Raw genomic sequence first — 17,673 nt, 5'->3', positions numbered from 1 at the left:
CTGTTTAAATAGTGAACTTGTCATTCTATTGACAAACAAGGCCATGCAGTGATTTATCTTTTGTATACTGGTAGTTAAATGCAGAAAAGGCTTAATGGCTGAGGAAGCCCATTAGGGATGTTCCCTCAACAGCACAGTGTAATTGCTCTGCTCTGTGCAGTTCCAGCAAGGCTGTCTGAATAACAAAGTTGCATCCTATCCATATCAAAGGTTTATGAAGTGGATTAGGCACATCCATCACATGTACTATCTTCATCACTCCTATGCTCATCTTCATACAAAACCACTCAAACCCACCTCGACACCTCTCAAACCCACCTCAACAACACTGTCTCAAACCCACCTCAACAACACTGTCTCAAACCCACCTCAACAACTCTGTCTCAAACCCACCTCGACGTCACTGTCTCAAACCCACCTCAACGTCACTGTCTCAAACCCACCTCGACGTCACTGTCTCAAACCCACCTCAACAACTCTGTCTCAAACCCACCTCAACATCCCTGTCTCAAACCCACCTCGACAACACTGTCTCAAACCCACCTCAACATCACTGTCTCAAACCCACCTCAACAACACTGTCTCAAACCCACCTCGACATCACTGTCTCAAACCCTGAATGGGCCTTTATACCTCCACCATCGTCGGCTGTCACACACAGACATATCTCCCCATTTGGGTATATTGATACAGCTGTGATGTAATCAGGGTGGTTGTTATGGTGATGGCTCTAGATTTGTCTATTCTCTGAGGAGCCATGGTGAAGATAACAGGGTTTATCTATACAGATACACATGCAGTAGCTTGGACCAGATGCTGTTTTCTTTTCACAGTCACATCTGATGCAACGTTTTCCTGGCATTGTAAGAACAGTAATGTGTATCTTCTTTTTTTTACCTGCACCCGCTTATACCACCCCAACCCACTTCTAGGTACTTTAGCCAGGGGTATGCGTTTTGCCTTAATCTAGCCAGGGGTATGCGTTTTGCCTTATTCTAGCCAGGGGTATGCGTTTTGCCTTATTCTAGCCAGGGGTATGCGTTTTGCTTTATTCTAGCCAGGGGTATGCGTTTTGCCTTATTCTAGCCAGGGGTATGCGTTTTGCCTTATTCTAGCCAGGGGTATGCGTTTTTTGCTTTATTCTAGCCAGGGGTATGCGTTTTGCTTTATTCTAGCCAGGGGTATGCGTTTTGCTTTATTCTAGCCAGGGGTATGCGTTTTGCCTTATTCTAGCCAGGGGTATGCGTTTTGCCTTATTCTAGCCAGGGGTATGCGTTTTGCCTTATTCTAGCCAGGGGTATGCGTTTTGCCTTATTCTAGCCAGGGGTATGCGTTTTGCTTTATTCTAGCCAGGGGTATGCGTTTTGCCTTATTCTAGCCAGGGGTATGCGTTTTGCCTTATTCTAGCCAGGGGTATGCGTTTTGCTTTATTCTAGCCAGGGGTATGCGTTTTGCTTTATTCTAGCCAGGGGTATGCGTTTTGCCTTATTCTAGCCAGGGGTATGCGTTTTGCCTTATTCTAGCCAGGGGTATGCGTTTTGCCTTATTCTAGCCAGGGGTATGCGTTTGCTTATTCTAGCCAGGGGTATGCGTTTTGCCTTATTCTAGCCAGGGGTATGCGTTTTGCTTTATTCTAGCCAGGGGTATGCGTTTTGCCTTAATCTAGCCAGGGGTATGCGTTTTGCCTTATTCTAGCCAGGGGTATGCGTTTTGCTTTATTCTAGCCAGGGGTATGTGTTTTGCCTTATTCTAGCCAGGGGTATGCGTTTTGCCTTATTCTAGCCAGGGGTATGCGTTTTGCCTTATTCTAGCCAGGGGTATGCGTTTTGCCTTATTCTAGCCAGGGGTATGCGTTTTGCCTTATTCTAGCCAGGGGTATGCGTTTTGCCTTATTCTAGCCAGGGGTATGCGTTTTGCTTTATTCTAGCCAGGGGTATGCGTTTTGCCTTAATCTAGCCAGGGGTATGCGTTTTGCCTTATTCTAGCCAGGGGTATGCGTTTTGCTTTATTCTAGCCAGGGGTATGCGTTTTGCTTTATTCTAACCAGGGGTATGGTTTTGCCTTATTCTAGCCAGGGGTATGCGTTTTGCCTTAATCTAGCCAGGGGTATGCGTTTTGCCTTATTCTAGCCAGGGGTATGCGTTTTGCTTTATTCTAGCCAGGGGTATGTGTTTTGCCTTATTCTAGCCAGGGGTATGCGTTTTGCCTTATTCTAGCCAGGGGTATGCGTTTTGCCTTATTCTAGCCAGGGGTATGCGTTTTGCCTTATTCTAGCCAGGGGTATGCGTTTTGCCTTATTCTAGCCAGGGGTATGCGTTTTGCCTTATTCTAGCCAGGGGTATGCGTTTTGCTTTATTCTAGCCAGGGGTATGCGTTTTGCCTTAATCTAGCCAGGGGTATGCGTTTTGCCTTATTCTAGCCAGGGGTATGCGTTTTGCTTTATTCTAGCCAGGGGTATGCGTTTTGCTTTATTCTAACCAGGGGTATGGTTTTGCCTTATTCTAGCCAGGGGTATGCGTTTTGCCTTATTCTAGCCAGGGGTATGCGTTTTGCCTTATTCTAGCCAGGGGTATGCGTTTTGCCTTATTCTAGCCAGGGGTATGCGTTTTGCTTTATTCTGGCCAGGGGTATGCGTTTTGCCTTATTCTAGCCAGGGGTATGCGTTTTGCATTATTCTAGCCAGGGGTATGCGTTTTGCCTTATTCTAGCCAGGGGTATGCGTTTTGCTTTATTCTAGCCAGGGGTATGCGTTTTGCCTTATTCTAGCCAGGGGTATGCGTTTTGCCTTATTCTAGCCAGGGGTATGCGTTTTGCCTTATTCTAGCCAGGGGTATGCGTTTTGCCTTATTCTAGCCAGGGGTATGCGTTTTGCTTTATTCTAGCCAGGGGTATGCTTTTTGCCTTATTCTAGGCAATAAAAGCATTACTATCCTTATATAGGTATTGTATAGCCTACTGTACATCTTGTTGAATGAGATAGGCGATGCTCTGCTGCCAACATAGTCAGAACTATTTATGTACTTAGGCTCTGATTATTGTAGCACCATTATAGGTTTCTTCAGTATACTTTTCCCTCCGGCACTGTCACTAGGTTTTTATGAGTGCGGGGTTTCATGTAGAGGTCAGGTTTCTAGAAACATTTATCCACAATACTGTTGCGTCTGGATGTGGAGATGTAATGTTAGGTATAACGCTTGTTTTCATTTAATCTTGTATTCTTGTAGAAAAATAGGAGTCTATTGATGCATTAGTGATGTTTATTTTATTTTGTTGAGGCTAAGAACAACACCCACCTCAACAACTATCTTCCGTCATGGCATAGATAGAGTATTAGAAACATACAAAACAATGCTGTCAATCCCTTTCTTTCTGAGGAACACACAGTCAGGTCTCAAACATAATGCTTACAGACAGACAGAGAGAGAGAGGCAAAGAGAGTCAGACAGACAGAGAGAGAGAGAGAGAGAGAGAGAGAGAGAGAGAGAGAGAGAGAGAGAGAGAGAGAGAGAGAGAGAGAGAGAGAGAGAGAGGCAGACAGACAGACAGACAGACAGAGAGGCAGACAGGTGAATGTGAAAAGGGTTTAGAGGTAGCTAAATATGCAGAAACCTGTCCATGTGAATTCCAAAGAACAACATCATAAGTAACTTTGTGTTCTTGTTTGTGTCAGTGGGTCATTAGTAGGTATTGAGAATAATCAGTTCTGTGTTTCAGTTCCCTGGAGACAAAGGACTGGTTACGCAGCTGCTTTGAAGAGGGGGTCCTCAGCAAAGAGCTCCTTCACGAAGTTGTCCTCATCCTTGACCTCAAGTGGGCATTGAGCAGACACAGTGGTGGGGAAGGGCAGGATGGTGGGCTGGCTCATCCCAGGGATGTTTGGGTCTTGGACCATGGGCAGAGTGGCGCCCTTCTTACCCACAGGCTGTTCGGGGAAGGATGGCAGGGTCATGGGCAGGCCCAGAGCGGGGAGGACGGTCACGGTTCCCTGGGGAGGGTGGGTGGACTTGGTCCCGTGTGGGTGCTCGTGGTGATGGTGGTGGTGCTCGTGCTCGTGCAGGTGAGCGTGCTTGTGGTCGTGATCCAAGGCTAGCTCATGGTCATGCTCGTGAGTGTGGCCCTCGCCGTCGTGCTTGTAGTTGTGATGCTGGTGTGGTCCGGTGTCAGTGCTGTGGTTATGGGCCTTGGCGTGGTGGGCGTGAGCGTGGTCGTGACCGCCAGCAGCTCTATCGCCATGAGAGCGACCATGGGCACCATCTTTATGATCATGGGCGCCGTCGTGTTTGTGGTCTTTGGTGTGGTTGTGAGCGTGGTTGTGAGCGTGGTCTTTGGTGTGGTCGTGATCATGGTCGTGAGCGTGGTCGTGAGCGCCGGAGGCATCATGGGTGTGGTCTTTGCCGTGTTTTCCAGACTGAAGGGTGTGGCTGTGGTCGGTCTCTCCTCCCAACAGGTGAGCTGCCTTCTCCTTCTTTGAGTTCTGTAGGACAACAACCAACCAGGGGATCAGTCACAGCATCATCAATCAATCAATCAATCAATCAATCAATCAATACACATGATCAGTAACCTCATTAGTAATTTAACACCAAAGGATATAAACCCAGATGAAGACCTAATAACTGAAATGGTGGTTTGAACCATTAAACACACTGTGGAGCATACAAGAACACTGTGGCGCACAAAATAACACTGTGGAGCACAAAATAACACTGTGGAGCATACAAGAACCCTGTGGAGCACAAAATAACACTGTGGAGCATACAAGAACACTGTGGAGCATACAATAACCCTGTGGAGCACAAAATAACACTGTGGAGCATACAAGAACACTGTGGAGCATACAAGAACCCTGTGGAGCATACAAGAACACTGTGGAGCATACAAGAACACTGTGGCGCATACAAGAACCCTGTGGCGCACAAAATAACACTGTGGAGCACAAAATAACACTGTGGAGCACAAAATTACACTGTAGAGCATACAAGAACACTGTGGAGCATACAATAACACTGTGGAGCACAAAATAACACTGTGGAGCATACAAGAACACTGTGGAGCATACAAGAATGCCAGCTACTAGAGTTTTCCTCTATGCACATAAAACTACGTTTCAACCCTTGTTTCAAACGGAGAGTGTCTGACCTCGTTCTCAAAGACCTCACAGTTGACCGTGACAACCTCCTGGCCTTCCATGCCGTGAGAGTGGGATCCCTTACAGTGTCCTTTGTGCTGTGGAGAAGAGACAGGGAGAAATTAAAATGCTGGTTCTTACATAGTTATTACATAGTTATTACATTGTTATTACAGTTTTTACACTATTAAACACATCTAGGCTATAATTCAGGTGTAATAATGCTGCTACTACCTGGTTTATGCTGTTTGACAAAAATATCAATGGTACTGTCATTCACTTACTGCAAACTCGCAGTCCATCAGAGGACACTTGGAGGCTGCGGAAGGGTCGGTGGTGTTGGCACAGGTAGTCTCCTGGATGGTGAACTCTGCAAAGTAGAAGGTTGCCATGCCCATCTGGAATACCAAACAACAGAGGTGAGTAATGAGAACAAGATAATTACACCACAATATGAAACCAGTTCATTTGCTGCTTGTGAGGGGATTCATTGTTTTGTTGAATTGTTATGTTATGTTGTGGTGTTGGTTTGTGATTATGCTGTATTGGAACGTGCTGTGTAGTGCTGTGTTCTGACCGATGTCCGTGCACGGGTGATGTTGAGGATGGCGAAGTGATTGGCCAAGCCGCTGTCCTTGTTGAACTTCTCCATGGACAGGGTGGCCGTCTTCAGGATCTCCTGGTGGTCCTTGGGCATGGCAGAGGGACAGTCTGGGCACTGCTTAGCCACTTTCGCCGCAGCCGCTGGGAAAGGACATACAAATAGGTACACTGTTTAGAAAGGCACTTTCATTGGTCAAACATGTAGCGTGTTATATGGTTATTAGCAGACACTTTTATACGCAGTCATTTACATTTAACATATATTCAGTATATGTGGTACATATATGGGAATCAAACCCAAAACTCCAATGTATCGAGCACCATGCTCCCACAGGGTCATCAGAACCACATGGCAAACAACATGACAGTGCATCACCCAACTATGGATGCAATGTGCTGTTGTTTAGTGGGAAGCGCTGTAATGAATGTTTTGGAGAGGACCAAGCCGTGGACTTTACCTGGTCTGACCACACAGTTGTAGTTGTACAGACGAACCACTCTATGGACTCTGTTCATGTAGATAACAGCCTTGCATTGACCGTAGACCTGTGAGTAAATACATACAAGACAAAAAACAGATTAAACACGGGCCGATTTTGATCCAAGGCCCTGGGTAAAGTCAATATTGAGGCATACAGTAATCCTCCAGACATTATGTTTGTCTGTGTGTGTGTGTGTGTGTGTGTGTGTGTGTGTGTGTGTTTGGTGTGTGTGTGTGTGTGTGTGTGTGTGTGTGTGTGTGTGTGTTGGTGTGTGTGTGTTTGGTGTGTGTGTGTGTGTGTGTGTGTTTGGTGTGTGTTGGTGTGTGTGTGTGTGTTTGGTGTGTGTGTGGTGTGTGTTTGGTGTGTGTGTGTGTGTGTGTGTGTGTGTGTGTGTGTGTGTGTGTGTGTGTGTGTGTGTGTGTGTGTGTGTGTGCTTTTGGTGTGTGTGTGTGTGTTTTTGGTGTGTGTGTTTGGTGTGTGTGTGTGTTTTTGGTGTGTGTGTGTGTGTTTGGTGTGTGTGTGTGTGTGTGTGTGTGTGTGTTTGGTGTGTGTGAGTGTGTGTGTGTATGGTGTGCGTGTGTGTGTATGGTGTGCGTGTGTGTGTGTTTGGTGTGTGTGTGTATGTTTGGTGTGCGTGTGTGTGTGTTTGGTGTGTGCGTGTGCGTGTGTGTGTGTTTGGTGTGTGTGTGTGTGTGTGTTTGGTGTGTGTGTGTGTGTGTTTGGTGTGCGTGTGTGTGTGTTTGGTGTGTGTATGTGTTTGGTGTGCGTGTGTGTGTGTTTGGTGTGTGTGTGTGTGTGTTTGGTGTGTGTGTATGGTGTGCGTGTGTGTGTGTTTGGTGTGTGTGTGTGTGTGTGTTTGGTGTGCGTGTGTGTGTGTGTTTGGTGTGCGTGTGTGTGTGGGTTTGGTGTGTGTGTATGTTTGGTGTGTGTGTGTGTGTGTTTGGTGTGTGCGTGTGTGTGTGTGTTTGGTGTGTGTGTGTGTGTTTGGTGTGTGCGTGTGTGTGTGTTTGGTGTGTGCGTGTGTGTGTGTTTGGTGTGTGCGTGTGTGTGTGTTTGGTGTGTGTGTTTTGTATATGTGTGTTGGGTTCTTACCGGTGTGTTTTCAGCCTTGGGGACCACACAGTCTTTTGCGTTTTTCTTGCTGACCACGTGGCAGTCAGTCTCCAGCACATCCATGGTCAGGTAGAACACAACCCCTGTTTCCCCCTGAAACAGGTAGAAATACCAACCAATCAGCACAGTGGAGTCAACATTCATTCCCCTGTGGCTGCTACTGAAAATCAAAGACAAGGGGATTGAAAGAATACCTTATTTTTTATTTTTTTATTTACAAACGTCTTTGAAGTCACCATCTATAACTTCAAATTCTAGTCAAATCCCCCTGCCCCTGCTCTTAGAAAAGGCCTTGCTGACAATGTATGGATCTGTCTCATCTGTCTTAGCGGTAGGCAACATCACTTTTTCACTACCTATAAAATAGAGAATATCTCAGACGACATTGTATTGTATGATACTTTTTAGACCCCAATTTCTGTTATCTCCATTTAAACACTGCGTGAAAATCTGAAAACTGACAACCTATTGAAAAACATTGCATTTACAAACAGAGTATGTTACAGGACTCTTCTTTAGGACAGTAGCTAAATCATTTCCCCTTTTTAACTTAGCGTAGTACCACGCGTGTAGAGTTACAGTGAAAAACATAGAAGCAACAGAACTCACATGCTCCATCTGGTTGACGTTGCTGAGGCGATGCAGACCGAACACGTAGCCCTCTGTGCGGTCCTTGTTGATCTTGTCGAGGGCCTGTCCTGCTGCTCCCAGGGCCACGGCGTCCTGGCACGACCCGGGCTTCGTGCCGGCTTCCAGGGGTACGGCATGAGCATACACACACGCCAGCAACAACAAGGCACACTGCTTCATCATGATGGAGGTCCGACGGGCCACTGGCTGTCTCACACACGTTGAACGGGCTGGTGAGGTGAGGAGAGGTGAGGAGAGATGGTTCAGTAGGGCTGGTATATATACAGCTCCATGTACCCCCTCCACCCCCACACACACCCTCCCTCTTCACAACACTGTTCTGGGTTCCACCCCCAACCCAAGTAAACATGACCCCTAACCCCCCCACGATGCCCCTCTGTGATCCTATCAAGGAATGCGGCCCCTATCAGTCCCATAGGGCCCCTATCAGTCCCATTGTATTCTACCCAGCCCTGTCAGAAGCCTTAGGTAACAGTGACCAGGAATGTCTTATCATGCTCTTTTAAGTGTTAAGTATCAAAAATCGTGAACAGATTTTTGGTTTCACCAGTAGGAATGTCATTGGAAGGGTATTACTCAGTTTGGGGAAGCAATAAAGTTGACCAAGCTACCAATTACAGTACGTCACACTTGGAAGAAGTTAAGCTACACTAAAGCTACCCTTAAGAAAAATGTTATTTACTTAACTAAAGTTACTTTGAAAAAGTAGTTCACTACATCCTTTCCCTTTCCCAAAATACTTAGTGAAAAATTATCCCTATAGAAATCTTGTCATGATGTGTGTTTTGTCCTATATTTTCATTTGATTTAAACATTTTAATCCCAGCCCCCCGTCCCCGCAGGAGGCCTTTTGCCTTTGTAAATAACTGCCATTGTAAATAACATTGTGTTCTTAACTGACTTGCCTAGTTAAATAAAGGTTAAATAAAGGTTAAATAAAGGTTAAATAAAGGTTAAATAAAGTTTAAATAAAGGTTAAATAAAGGTTAAATAAAGGTTCAATTAATAAATAGATACAAAGAAAGCTACGACCTTTGGCTTTCACTTGGAATAGTTTATTTATGTCTAAGTAAAAAACACTTTCCAACCCATATGATCTATTACATAATAAAAGAGTATAATAAACAATATACAAATATGACAATGTCATAGTGAATTCATGACATGTGAATGAATAAGCCTGTCCATACTTTATAACATGTCTATATATAGTTACAATCAGCTTTAGGAACATCTTCCCACGTTTACCTTATGTGGGGCTACATTAAACCAGCTAAACCAGCATTAAACCAGCTAAACCAGCATTAAACCAGCTAAACCAGCATTAAACCAGCTAAACCAGCATTAAACCAGCTAAACCAGCATTAAACCAGCTAAACCAGCATTAAACCAGCTAAACCAGCATTAAACCAGCTAAACCAGCATTTAACCAGCTAAACCAGCATTAAACCAGCTAAACCAGCATTAAACCATCTAAACCAGCATTAAACCAGCTAAACCAGCATTAAACCAGCTTTAGTCCCCAAATTTCATTCAGATACTCTACTATTAAATGCTGTACTTAAACATAAGAGAAGATAAACTAAAGAGTCTGTGTTGTGGTCCTCCCATTTCACTTTCACTGTTGGGCCACATACCCAATGCCATACTCAGTGCAGAGGTATGAACACAACTCAAACCCTGTGCGGATCTCATGTAGCTGGCAAAATTCTGGCACATATTCACAAAAAGGAATTGACGGGATCACTCTTGTCAAGAAATTGATCAACGTTGGTCACCGCCTTTCAAAGTGTGTTGCATTATGGGTAATAAAATTGTCAAACTTGCGACTACATGTTGACTGCATGACCTTTACAAAAATCACGTAATTAATGGTCATGAAATTTCGACTGCAGTCGACTGGAAATTTCTGCTGTTGCTCCTCACCAACTGAAAAGTCGGAAACCAAAGCATTGTGGGAGACAACCTTCTTCAGTTATTTTTGGAAGCAAAAGGCACTACATGCTCATAAATGGTTGATGTCGCCACCTATAATTGGTTATTAACTTATTAACAATGCATGTTTTGGGTGGATGAGTATTCAGAGCTTAAAATACATCTGTATCTTTACAATCTAATTACATAGGCCTACATGTGATCCAAATTTATAACATAAATAAATAAAATGTCCTACTTGCGACAATATAGCTAATGTATTTATCTAGATGTTACTGTTATAGCCTGTAATATATCTTGTCTGTAATATTGTTGTCACCAAACACATTCTAATGTGTCGATTTGTTTATTAAGTGTGAATCAAATGTAACATACTGTACGCTAGTTACTGTAGGGATATATACACTGGCAATTTTAGAGGCTTTATCTGTGTCCGGGAAACAGGCCCTTAATGAGCAAGTACTCCAGGCACTGGGGCGGCAGGTAGCCTAGTGGTTAGAGCGTTGGGCTAGTAACTGAAAGGTTGCTGGATTGAACCCCCAAGTTGACAAGGTAAAAATATGTCGTTCTGCACCTGAACAAGGCAGTTAACCCACTGTTACCCAGTAGGTTGTCATTGTAAATAAGAATTTGTTCTTAACTGACTTGCCTAGTTAAATCTAAAAATAAAAGACACCAGTTGTGGGGTCAATAGCAAGTGCATATTACTGCTTGGCATATTGTTTACCCAGTAATGTATGTGAACTGGTGTAGTCTAATCCTGTTCATATTGTTTACCCAGTAATGTATGTGAACTGGTGTAGTCTAATCCTGTTCATATTGTTTACCCAGTAATGTATGTGAATTTATGTAGTGTAATCCTGTTCATATTGTTTGCCCAGTAATGTATGTGAACTGGTGTAGTCTAATCCTGTTCTTATTGTTTACCCAGTAATGTATGTGAACTGGTGTAGTCTAATCCTGTTCATATTGTTTACCCAGTAATGTATGTGAATTTATGTAGTGTAATCCTGTTCATATTGTTTACCCAGTAATGTATGTGAACTGGTGTAGTCTAATCCTGTTCATATTGTTTACCCAGTATGTGAACTGATGTACATGTAGTCTAATCCTTTTCTGTACAGTGAGTGTTTTGTCCTTCATGTGATTGATTCATATTCTGTTTCTTTACATGCTTACTGACCAAAAAGCAACATAAAAAGGTTGAGAATGTAATAAAATAACACTGCAGACTCTAGTGATGTTGACATGCGATCAATGACCACACAGTAAGAATCTTTGTGGACTCCATTTAATCACATCTGGTACAATTCCATGTTACACAATCACAAATAATAATGAGTAAGGTACAAGGGCATGAAGTAATGACACACAACAGAGCATATCCTATATGCTGCAAAAAAACACAGTATTCTCATTCTGGTATTCTCACTCCCTGGTTATATTTTTAGAAAACACCATACAATTCTTGTGAATGTTAGAAAGAGCTTGGGCTAGTATCTAATTTCGTCGTGTAGTAGAAGTGGAATTTTGATAGCATCCACTTCATCGCCAATAACAAAGGTGAATGACATGTCTGCCATTGTCCTAGAAACAGCCGAAGTTGTCCGACTTTCGCCACAGGTGCACATGTACCTTCGTCAACTTTACTCATCGACTTCTGTCTACAGTCGGCTACTTTCGGCTTCGCACTCAAACGGGCCCATAGTCATTTCTGTGTCAAGAGAAAGTCTACCAGCAGGGGACACTCTTCGCTGGGCTGTGTTATACGTCAGGTGGGTGTGGGTTTCAAAGTGCAAGGACTGTCTGACTGCAAGGACTGTCCACTTTGATCTGATAACTCTCTGCCTGGGAACTCATTCATATCTCTTTAACCGACATCCCTATGGTGGGTTTATACTTTAATATTAGTATATCATTTTGCTTTTTTTTTTAATGATAGCTGGCTATCAAGTGGCTGGACCAGTTTTCCCAAAAATCAACGATGTGTAACGTCAAGATTTGCTTGCTAGTAAACCAACAACGTTAATGAATGCTGCTATCAAGCCAATTTACTACATTTAGGCTACTGAATGAAGTATATTAAACTGATCATTACTAGATTTAATCTCATTTCACTGAGATTGGTTTAGTCTACATGCAACAATAGCTGTATACTGTCAATCACTGAAATCTATTATTTGCTTTTAGATGAACAAAATCAGATTATTGAGCCTTTCCCCCTCCCCTTTTCAGTGACTGTGATCATGTGAACTGCTGATTGTATTATATATGTTTCACAGTTAGCTGTGGATATTTCATTTTACTGGTGTGCTAAGCAATCTAAAAGTTGATGAAACGCTTCTAGGACATTTATTTGGTGTCAGCGTTGCTGGTTTCATAAAAAAAAAAAAAATCTGGTGGATTTTGGAGGTCATTGGTCTTATTTATTTGATCAAGGGCCTATCCATGAGGCCAACTTTACCATATTATCCTGGAGCTCCATTTACACACCCAGTCTCATTGTACAGTCCCTTAACTTTGCGGAATGATATCTCTCAACTCAACCTGGTCTCAGAGCATTTTGTATCATTCTGTATGTAAATCCGAGACACTCTATTTAGTATGGTATGTTACGTTTCGTGTGGTATGTATTATTTTGTGGATCTCCGTCACCCATTTCATATGATATGTCACAATGATATGTCACAATGATATGTCACAATGATATGTCACAATGATATGTTACAAATTTGCAAAACTTACAATATGTTACTAACTTGCAAAATGTATGAAATGTTACGAATTCTAGCTAGGTGGCTGACCATAGCTAGATCTCTAACGTTGGCTAGGCTAGGGGTTAGGGTTATAGTTAGGGTTAAGTTTAACAGTTAGGTTAAAGGGTTAAGGTTAGGGGAAGGGTTAGCTAACAGGGTTAAGGTTAGGGGAAGGGTTAGCTAAAGGGGTAAGGTTAGCAGAAGAGTTAAGGTTAGGGGAAGGGTTAGCTAACAGGGTTAAGGTTAGGGGAAGGGTTAGCTAAATGGTTACGGTTAGGGGAAGGGTTAAGGTTAGGGGAAGGCTTAGCTAACAGGGTTAAGGTTAGGGCAAGGGTTAGCTAACAGGGTTAAGGTTAGGGGAAGGGTTAGCTAAAGGGTAAAGGTTAGGGTTAGCTAACAGGGTTAAGGTTAGGGGAAGGGTTAGCTAACAGGGTTAAGGTTAGGGGAAGGGTTAGCTAAAGGGTTAAGGTTAGGGGAAGAGTTAGCTAAAGGGGTAAGGTTAGGGGAAGGGTTAAGGTTAGGGAAGGGTTAGCTAAAGGGTTAAGGTTAGGGAAGGGTTAGCTAAAGGGTTATGGTTAGGGGAAGGGTTAGCTAAAGGGGTAAGGTTAGGGGAAGAGTTAGCTAAAGGGTTAAGGTTAGGGAAGGGTTAGCTAAAGGGGTAAGGTTAGGGGAAGAGTTAGCTAAAGGGGTAAGGTTAGGGAAGGGTTAGCTAAAGGTTAAGGTTAGGGAAGGGTTAGCTAAAGGGTTAAGGTTAGGGGAAGGGTTAGCTAAAGGGGTAAGGTTAGGGGAAGGGTTAGCTAAAGGGTTAAGGTTAGGGGAAGGGGTAAGGTTAGGGAAGGGTTAGCTAAAGGGGTAAGGTTAGGGGAAGGGTTAGCTAAAGGTTAAGGTTAGGGGAAGGGTTAAGGTTAGGGAAGGGTTAGCTGAAGGGGTAAGGTTAGGGAAGGGTTAGCTAAAGGTTAAGGTTAGGGGAAGGGTTAAGGTTAGGGAAGGGTTAGCTAAAGGGGTAAGGTTAGGGAAGGGTTAGCTAAAGGGGTAAGGTTAGGGAAGGGTTAGCTAAAGGTTAAGGTTAGGGGAAGGGTTAAGGTTAGGGAAGGGTTAGCTAAAGGGGTAAGGTTAGGGAAGGGTTAGCTAAAGGGGTAAGGTTAGGGAAGGGTTAGCTAAAGGGGTAAGGTTAGGGAAGGGTTAGCTAAAATGCTAAAGTTGTCCTTGATGATATTCGACCTCGCAGCTGGTTGCTCGACGTTCGCGTTATAAACCCATCCACCCTCCTTTCCTTTTTGCCTTATCAGTAACGATCATTCTTACGTAACCTACCAAATGTAACATATCATACTAAATTGAGAGTCTCGTACAGAAACATTTGGAATGCTCAGAGACCAGGTCGCTTAACTTTAAACAATGCGAAATTAAAATACAAAATCATTTGTTTATCTTCTTTCTATTCTGTGGCTGCATGAAATAGAAAACAACGTGAATTCAGTGATGACATTTGTTTACTTCATCTTTGTGGCTCCCTGATGAAACAGTAATCCATTACAAGACCAAAAAAAACGACAGAAAAGACGGTAATTTAATGTGAGAAGCTCAGAGATGTTAGGATTTTTGAAGTCCTGCAGTGTCATAGAGGTACAGTAGATACTGTGAACAACAGAGCATAGAGATAGATAGAGGACTCATATTTCTATCTGTGCCATTATATCGTCTGTGACAGCATGGGCAGTGCCATTGAGGCTATCTCCAATTTGAAGTAGTCCATTCTCTTCTTTACGATTGGCTAATCCCTCCTGATGACCTGTTTGGACATGACTCCAACAGGGTCACCGGGAGGGATCAGGCAATTTAGTTGGAAGACCCACCCAGTTGAGTACATTAATGTTGTGGAAGCACTCATTGGTGCAGCCCATGCTAATATTGCCTCCTTGGCCACTAGAGGGCTCTATCATTCTCTATGTGTAGTGCACATGTGGCATTAGCAAACCTGTAAAGCGTATTGAATAGAATCCACGATCTGGATTTGAGCGAGTGCTCAGCTCGTTCTCGACGCCGTGTGCAACCGAATGCGCGCTGTGGTTTACAGCACCGCCCACTGGGCGGAATGGCATGAAAAGAGTCGAAAACACCAGGTGTAGTAGACCTTGTGTAGACAGTGAAATGCTTACTTACAACAATGCAGTTTTAAGAAAATGCAACAAAAAAAAGTAAGAGATAAGAAAAACAAATAATTAAAGAGCAGCAGTAAATAACAATAGCGAGGAATATATACAGGGGGTACCGGCACAGAGTCAATGTGCGGGGGCACCGGTGTTGAGGTAATTATGTACATGTAGGTAGGGTTATTAAAGTGGCAATGCATAGATAATAAAGAGAGTAGCAGCAGCGTAAAAGAGAGGGGGGGCAATGTAAATAGTCCGGGTAGCCATTTGATTAGCTGTTCAGGAGTCTTATGGCTTGGGGGTAGAAGCTGTTTAGAAGCCTCTTGGACCTAGACTTGGCACTCCTAGCAGAGAGAACATTCTATGACTAGGGTGGCTGGAGTCTTTGACTATTTTTAGGGCCTTCCTCTGACACCGCCTGGTATAGAGGTTCTGGATGACAGGAAGCTTGGCCCCAGTGATGGGCGTATGCACTACCCTCTGTAGTGGCTTGGTCGGAGGCAGAGCAGTTGCCATACCAGGCAGCAAGGGCATCGTTAAGGGGGGGAAACATGAATGATTCATGGGTCCTAGCCTGGTAGGAGCCCCTAAATGTTGAGAAAATTATTTGTTTATCATTTCAAAAATGATAGACAAAAAAAATCTGTGATGAAAATTAAAACCTCTAACTATAGTCAGATCAGACATCTCTACCCAATCATCCCGTTTGTACCCCCCATAATGCACATGGTTTGGTCCATTCTCCACGAGGAGAAATAAGAAACACAGCTGATCTGACAGTTGCTCCGGCATGTAGCCTAAGCATTCAGGAGAGATAAACACTATGCCCCCCTCAAAAACGAAATTGGTTTTCCAGAAAAGGAGAAAGAAAGGAAACAGAGACAAAATTCAGGAAAAAAATTACTCACTACATTTTTTTCCCAGAAAAAAAAAAACGAGGAGAAGGATTTGAGTGGTAAGTCAGTGCAGACGGCCTGCCGAACTGAGTAGCCTAGCTAGCCAATATAGCTAGCCTGATAGCCTTCTAGCTACAGGAAACGGCCTGTAATTATTAACATACAGTAATGTTGCTGAGCTACCACTACCAGCTATGGCTAGCTAATTAGCTATTATTTAGCTATTATTATAACTGTTTTCCCCAATATGTGCGTGATATATGTTAGCTAGCTAGACTAAAATTAAAACCTAACATGTAGCCTACCTATCCATACTGTAGATGCTACTACTACTACTGCTGTAAACAAATATCCCAACGTGTGCCCCCTACATGAAGTTGAAACAGCGGACGTTGGAGGTGAGGCAGTTGTTTTGTAACAGCAACATAACTTGACCATTTTTAAATTATAAAGTTAGACACATGATGACTTAGACATACTTGAATACGTATTATATTTAATATGTATACTATTAAAACGTTTTTTCTTTCAGTAGTAGATTTTTAGTATGGTAATCTTTTGTAGGAGCGAACATTACACCTAAAATTCCCTTTGTTTATTCACTTCATAGTGCCTAGAGAGCCCCAGGTAGGCAGAATCTCAGCAGAAAGCTGACAGACTCTGATGCAGAGGAGAGCAGGAAGGATGAAGAGGAGTTTAAGAGTAGCAGCAGTGCCAGTGAAGGACTGATAGAAGAGATTGAACAAGCAAGTAATAAGGAAAAGGAAGAGTACATGTAACAGTGTAGGTTCCGTCCCTCTCTTCGCCCCAACCCGGGCTCGAACCAGGGACCCTTGCACACATCAACAACTGACACCCCACGAAGCATCGTTACCCATCGCGCCACAAAAGCCGCGGCCCTTGCAACGCAAGGGGAAACCCTACTTCAAGTCTCAGAGCGAGTGACGTCACCGATTGAAACGCTATTAGCGCGCACCACCGCTAACTAACTAGCCATTTCACATCGGTTACATATGGACAGATTCGAAGTGAGGAAGATGAGGTTTTAGATGATCCAGCACTGTGGCCAGAGAAAGTACAAGACCATGAAAGATAAGCTATTGTTCGCAGACTAGCCAACAGGTGTGGTGAGGAGACAGAACTGTATAAAATCATGCCCACAGACTCAGAAGGCAAGCCATTCCCCAACTGACTCCTCTGCACCAGCTACACCCAGACCATTACAGAAACATGCACCCCAAAATGGAGTCAGCAGGAGCAAACAACCCCCCTTTTGCGGTTGAGGAGCGCGTCCAGCAGCATGCAACCATGTTGCAACATCTTGGCACCGCCATGGATCGCGCGCTGCAGACAATGGACCGATGGGAAAGAGGAGGAGTTCTGCCAGCGCCTCCACCGGCACCACTACAACAGCCACCACCTCTACCTGGCGACCGTCCACCCAGCTCCTTCGGGACGTGAGAGCTTGTCCGCCCTCGTCTCCTGTCTCTCAGGGAAAGCCCTGGAGTGGGCCAATGCCGTATGGGGGGAAGGAGAAGCGGTGTTGGACCATTACGCGGAGTTCACCCATCGCTTTCGGGAAGTTTTCGACCACCCGCCTGAGGGTAGCGGCGGGTGAACGTCTGTTCCACTTGAGGCAGGGGACGAGGAGCTCAGAGGAGTTCGCCTTGGACTTCCGGACCCTGGCCGCCAGCACGGGATGGAATCACAGGGCCCTGATCGATCACTACCGGTGCAGTCTGCGAGGACGTCCGTCGGCAGTTGGCCTGCAGGGATACCACTCTGACGTTTGACCAGCTGGTGGACCTGTCCATCCGGCTGGATAACCTGCTGGCTACCCGCGGACGTCTGGATCGGGGCCTGTCAGTTCCATCCCCCAGCACCACCGCTCCGACGCCCATGGAGGTGGGAGGTGGGAGGTGGGAGGTGCTACGGTGGGAGGTGGGAGGTGGGAGC

The 17,673-nt window shown here is 44.3% G+C and overlaps 1 protein-coding gene across 1 annotated transcript; it reads right to left on the bottom strand.

Moving 5' to 3' along the window:
- Positions 1-3,239: 3,239 nt before the first annotated feature.
- On the bottom strand, positions 3,240-8,216 carry fetub (fetuin B). The gene is made up of 7 exons (XM_029708165.1): positions 7,936-8,216; positions 7,306-7,419; positions 6,190-6,277; positions 5,706-5,872; positions 5,413-5,526; positions 5,140-5,226; positions 3,240-4,474 (listed from the first exon to the last, which is right to left on the bottom strand). The coding sequence occupies exons 1-7, from the start codon at positions 8,137-8,139 to the stop codon at positions 3,737-3,739; spliced, it is 1,512 nt and encodes a 503-aa protein (XP_029564025.1). The 5' UTR covers positions 8,140-8,216; the 3' UTR covers positions 3,240-3,736.
- Positions 8,217-17,673: the final 9,457 nt, after the last annotated feature.

This window comes from Salmo trutta, chromosome 22 (assembly GCF_901001165.1).
Source record: "Salmo trutta chromosome 22, fSalTru1.1, whole genome shotgun sequence".
Taxonomy (NCBI): Eukaryota; Metazoa; Chordata; class Actinopteri; order Salmoniformes; family Salmonidae; genus Salmo; species Salmo trutta.
Note: the sequence above shows the minus strand (reverse complement) of the source record. Positions and strands in the feature narration are given on the sequence as shown.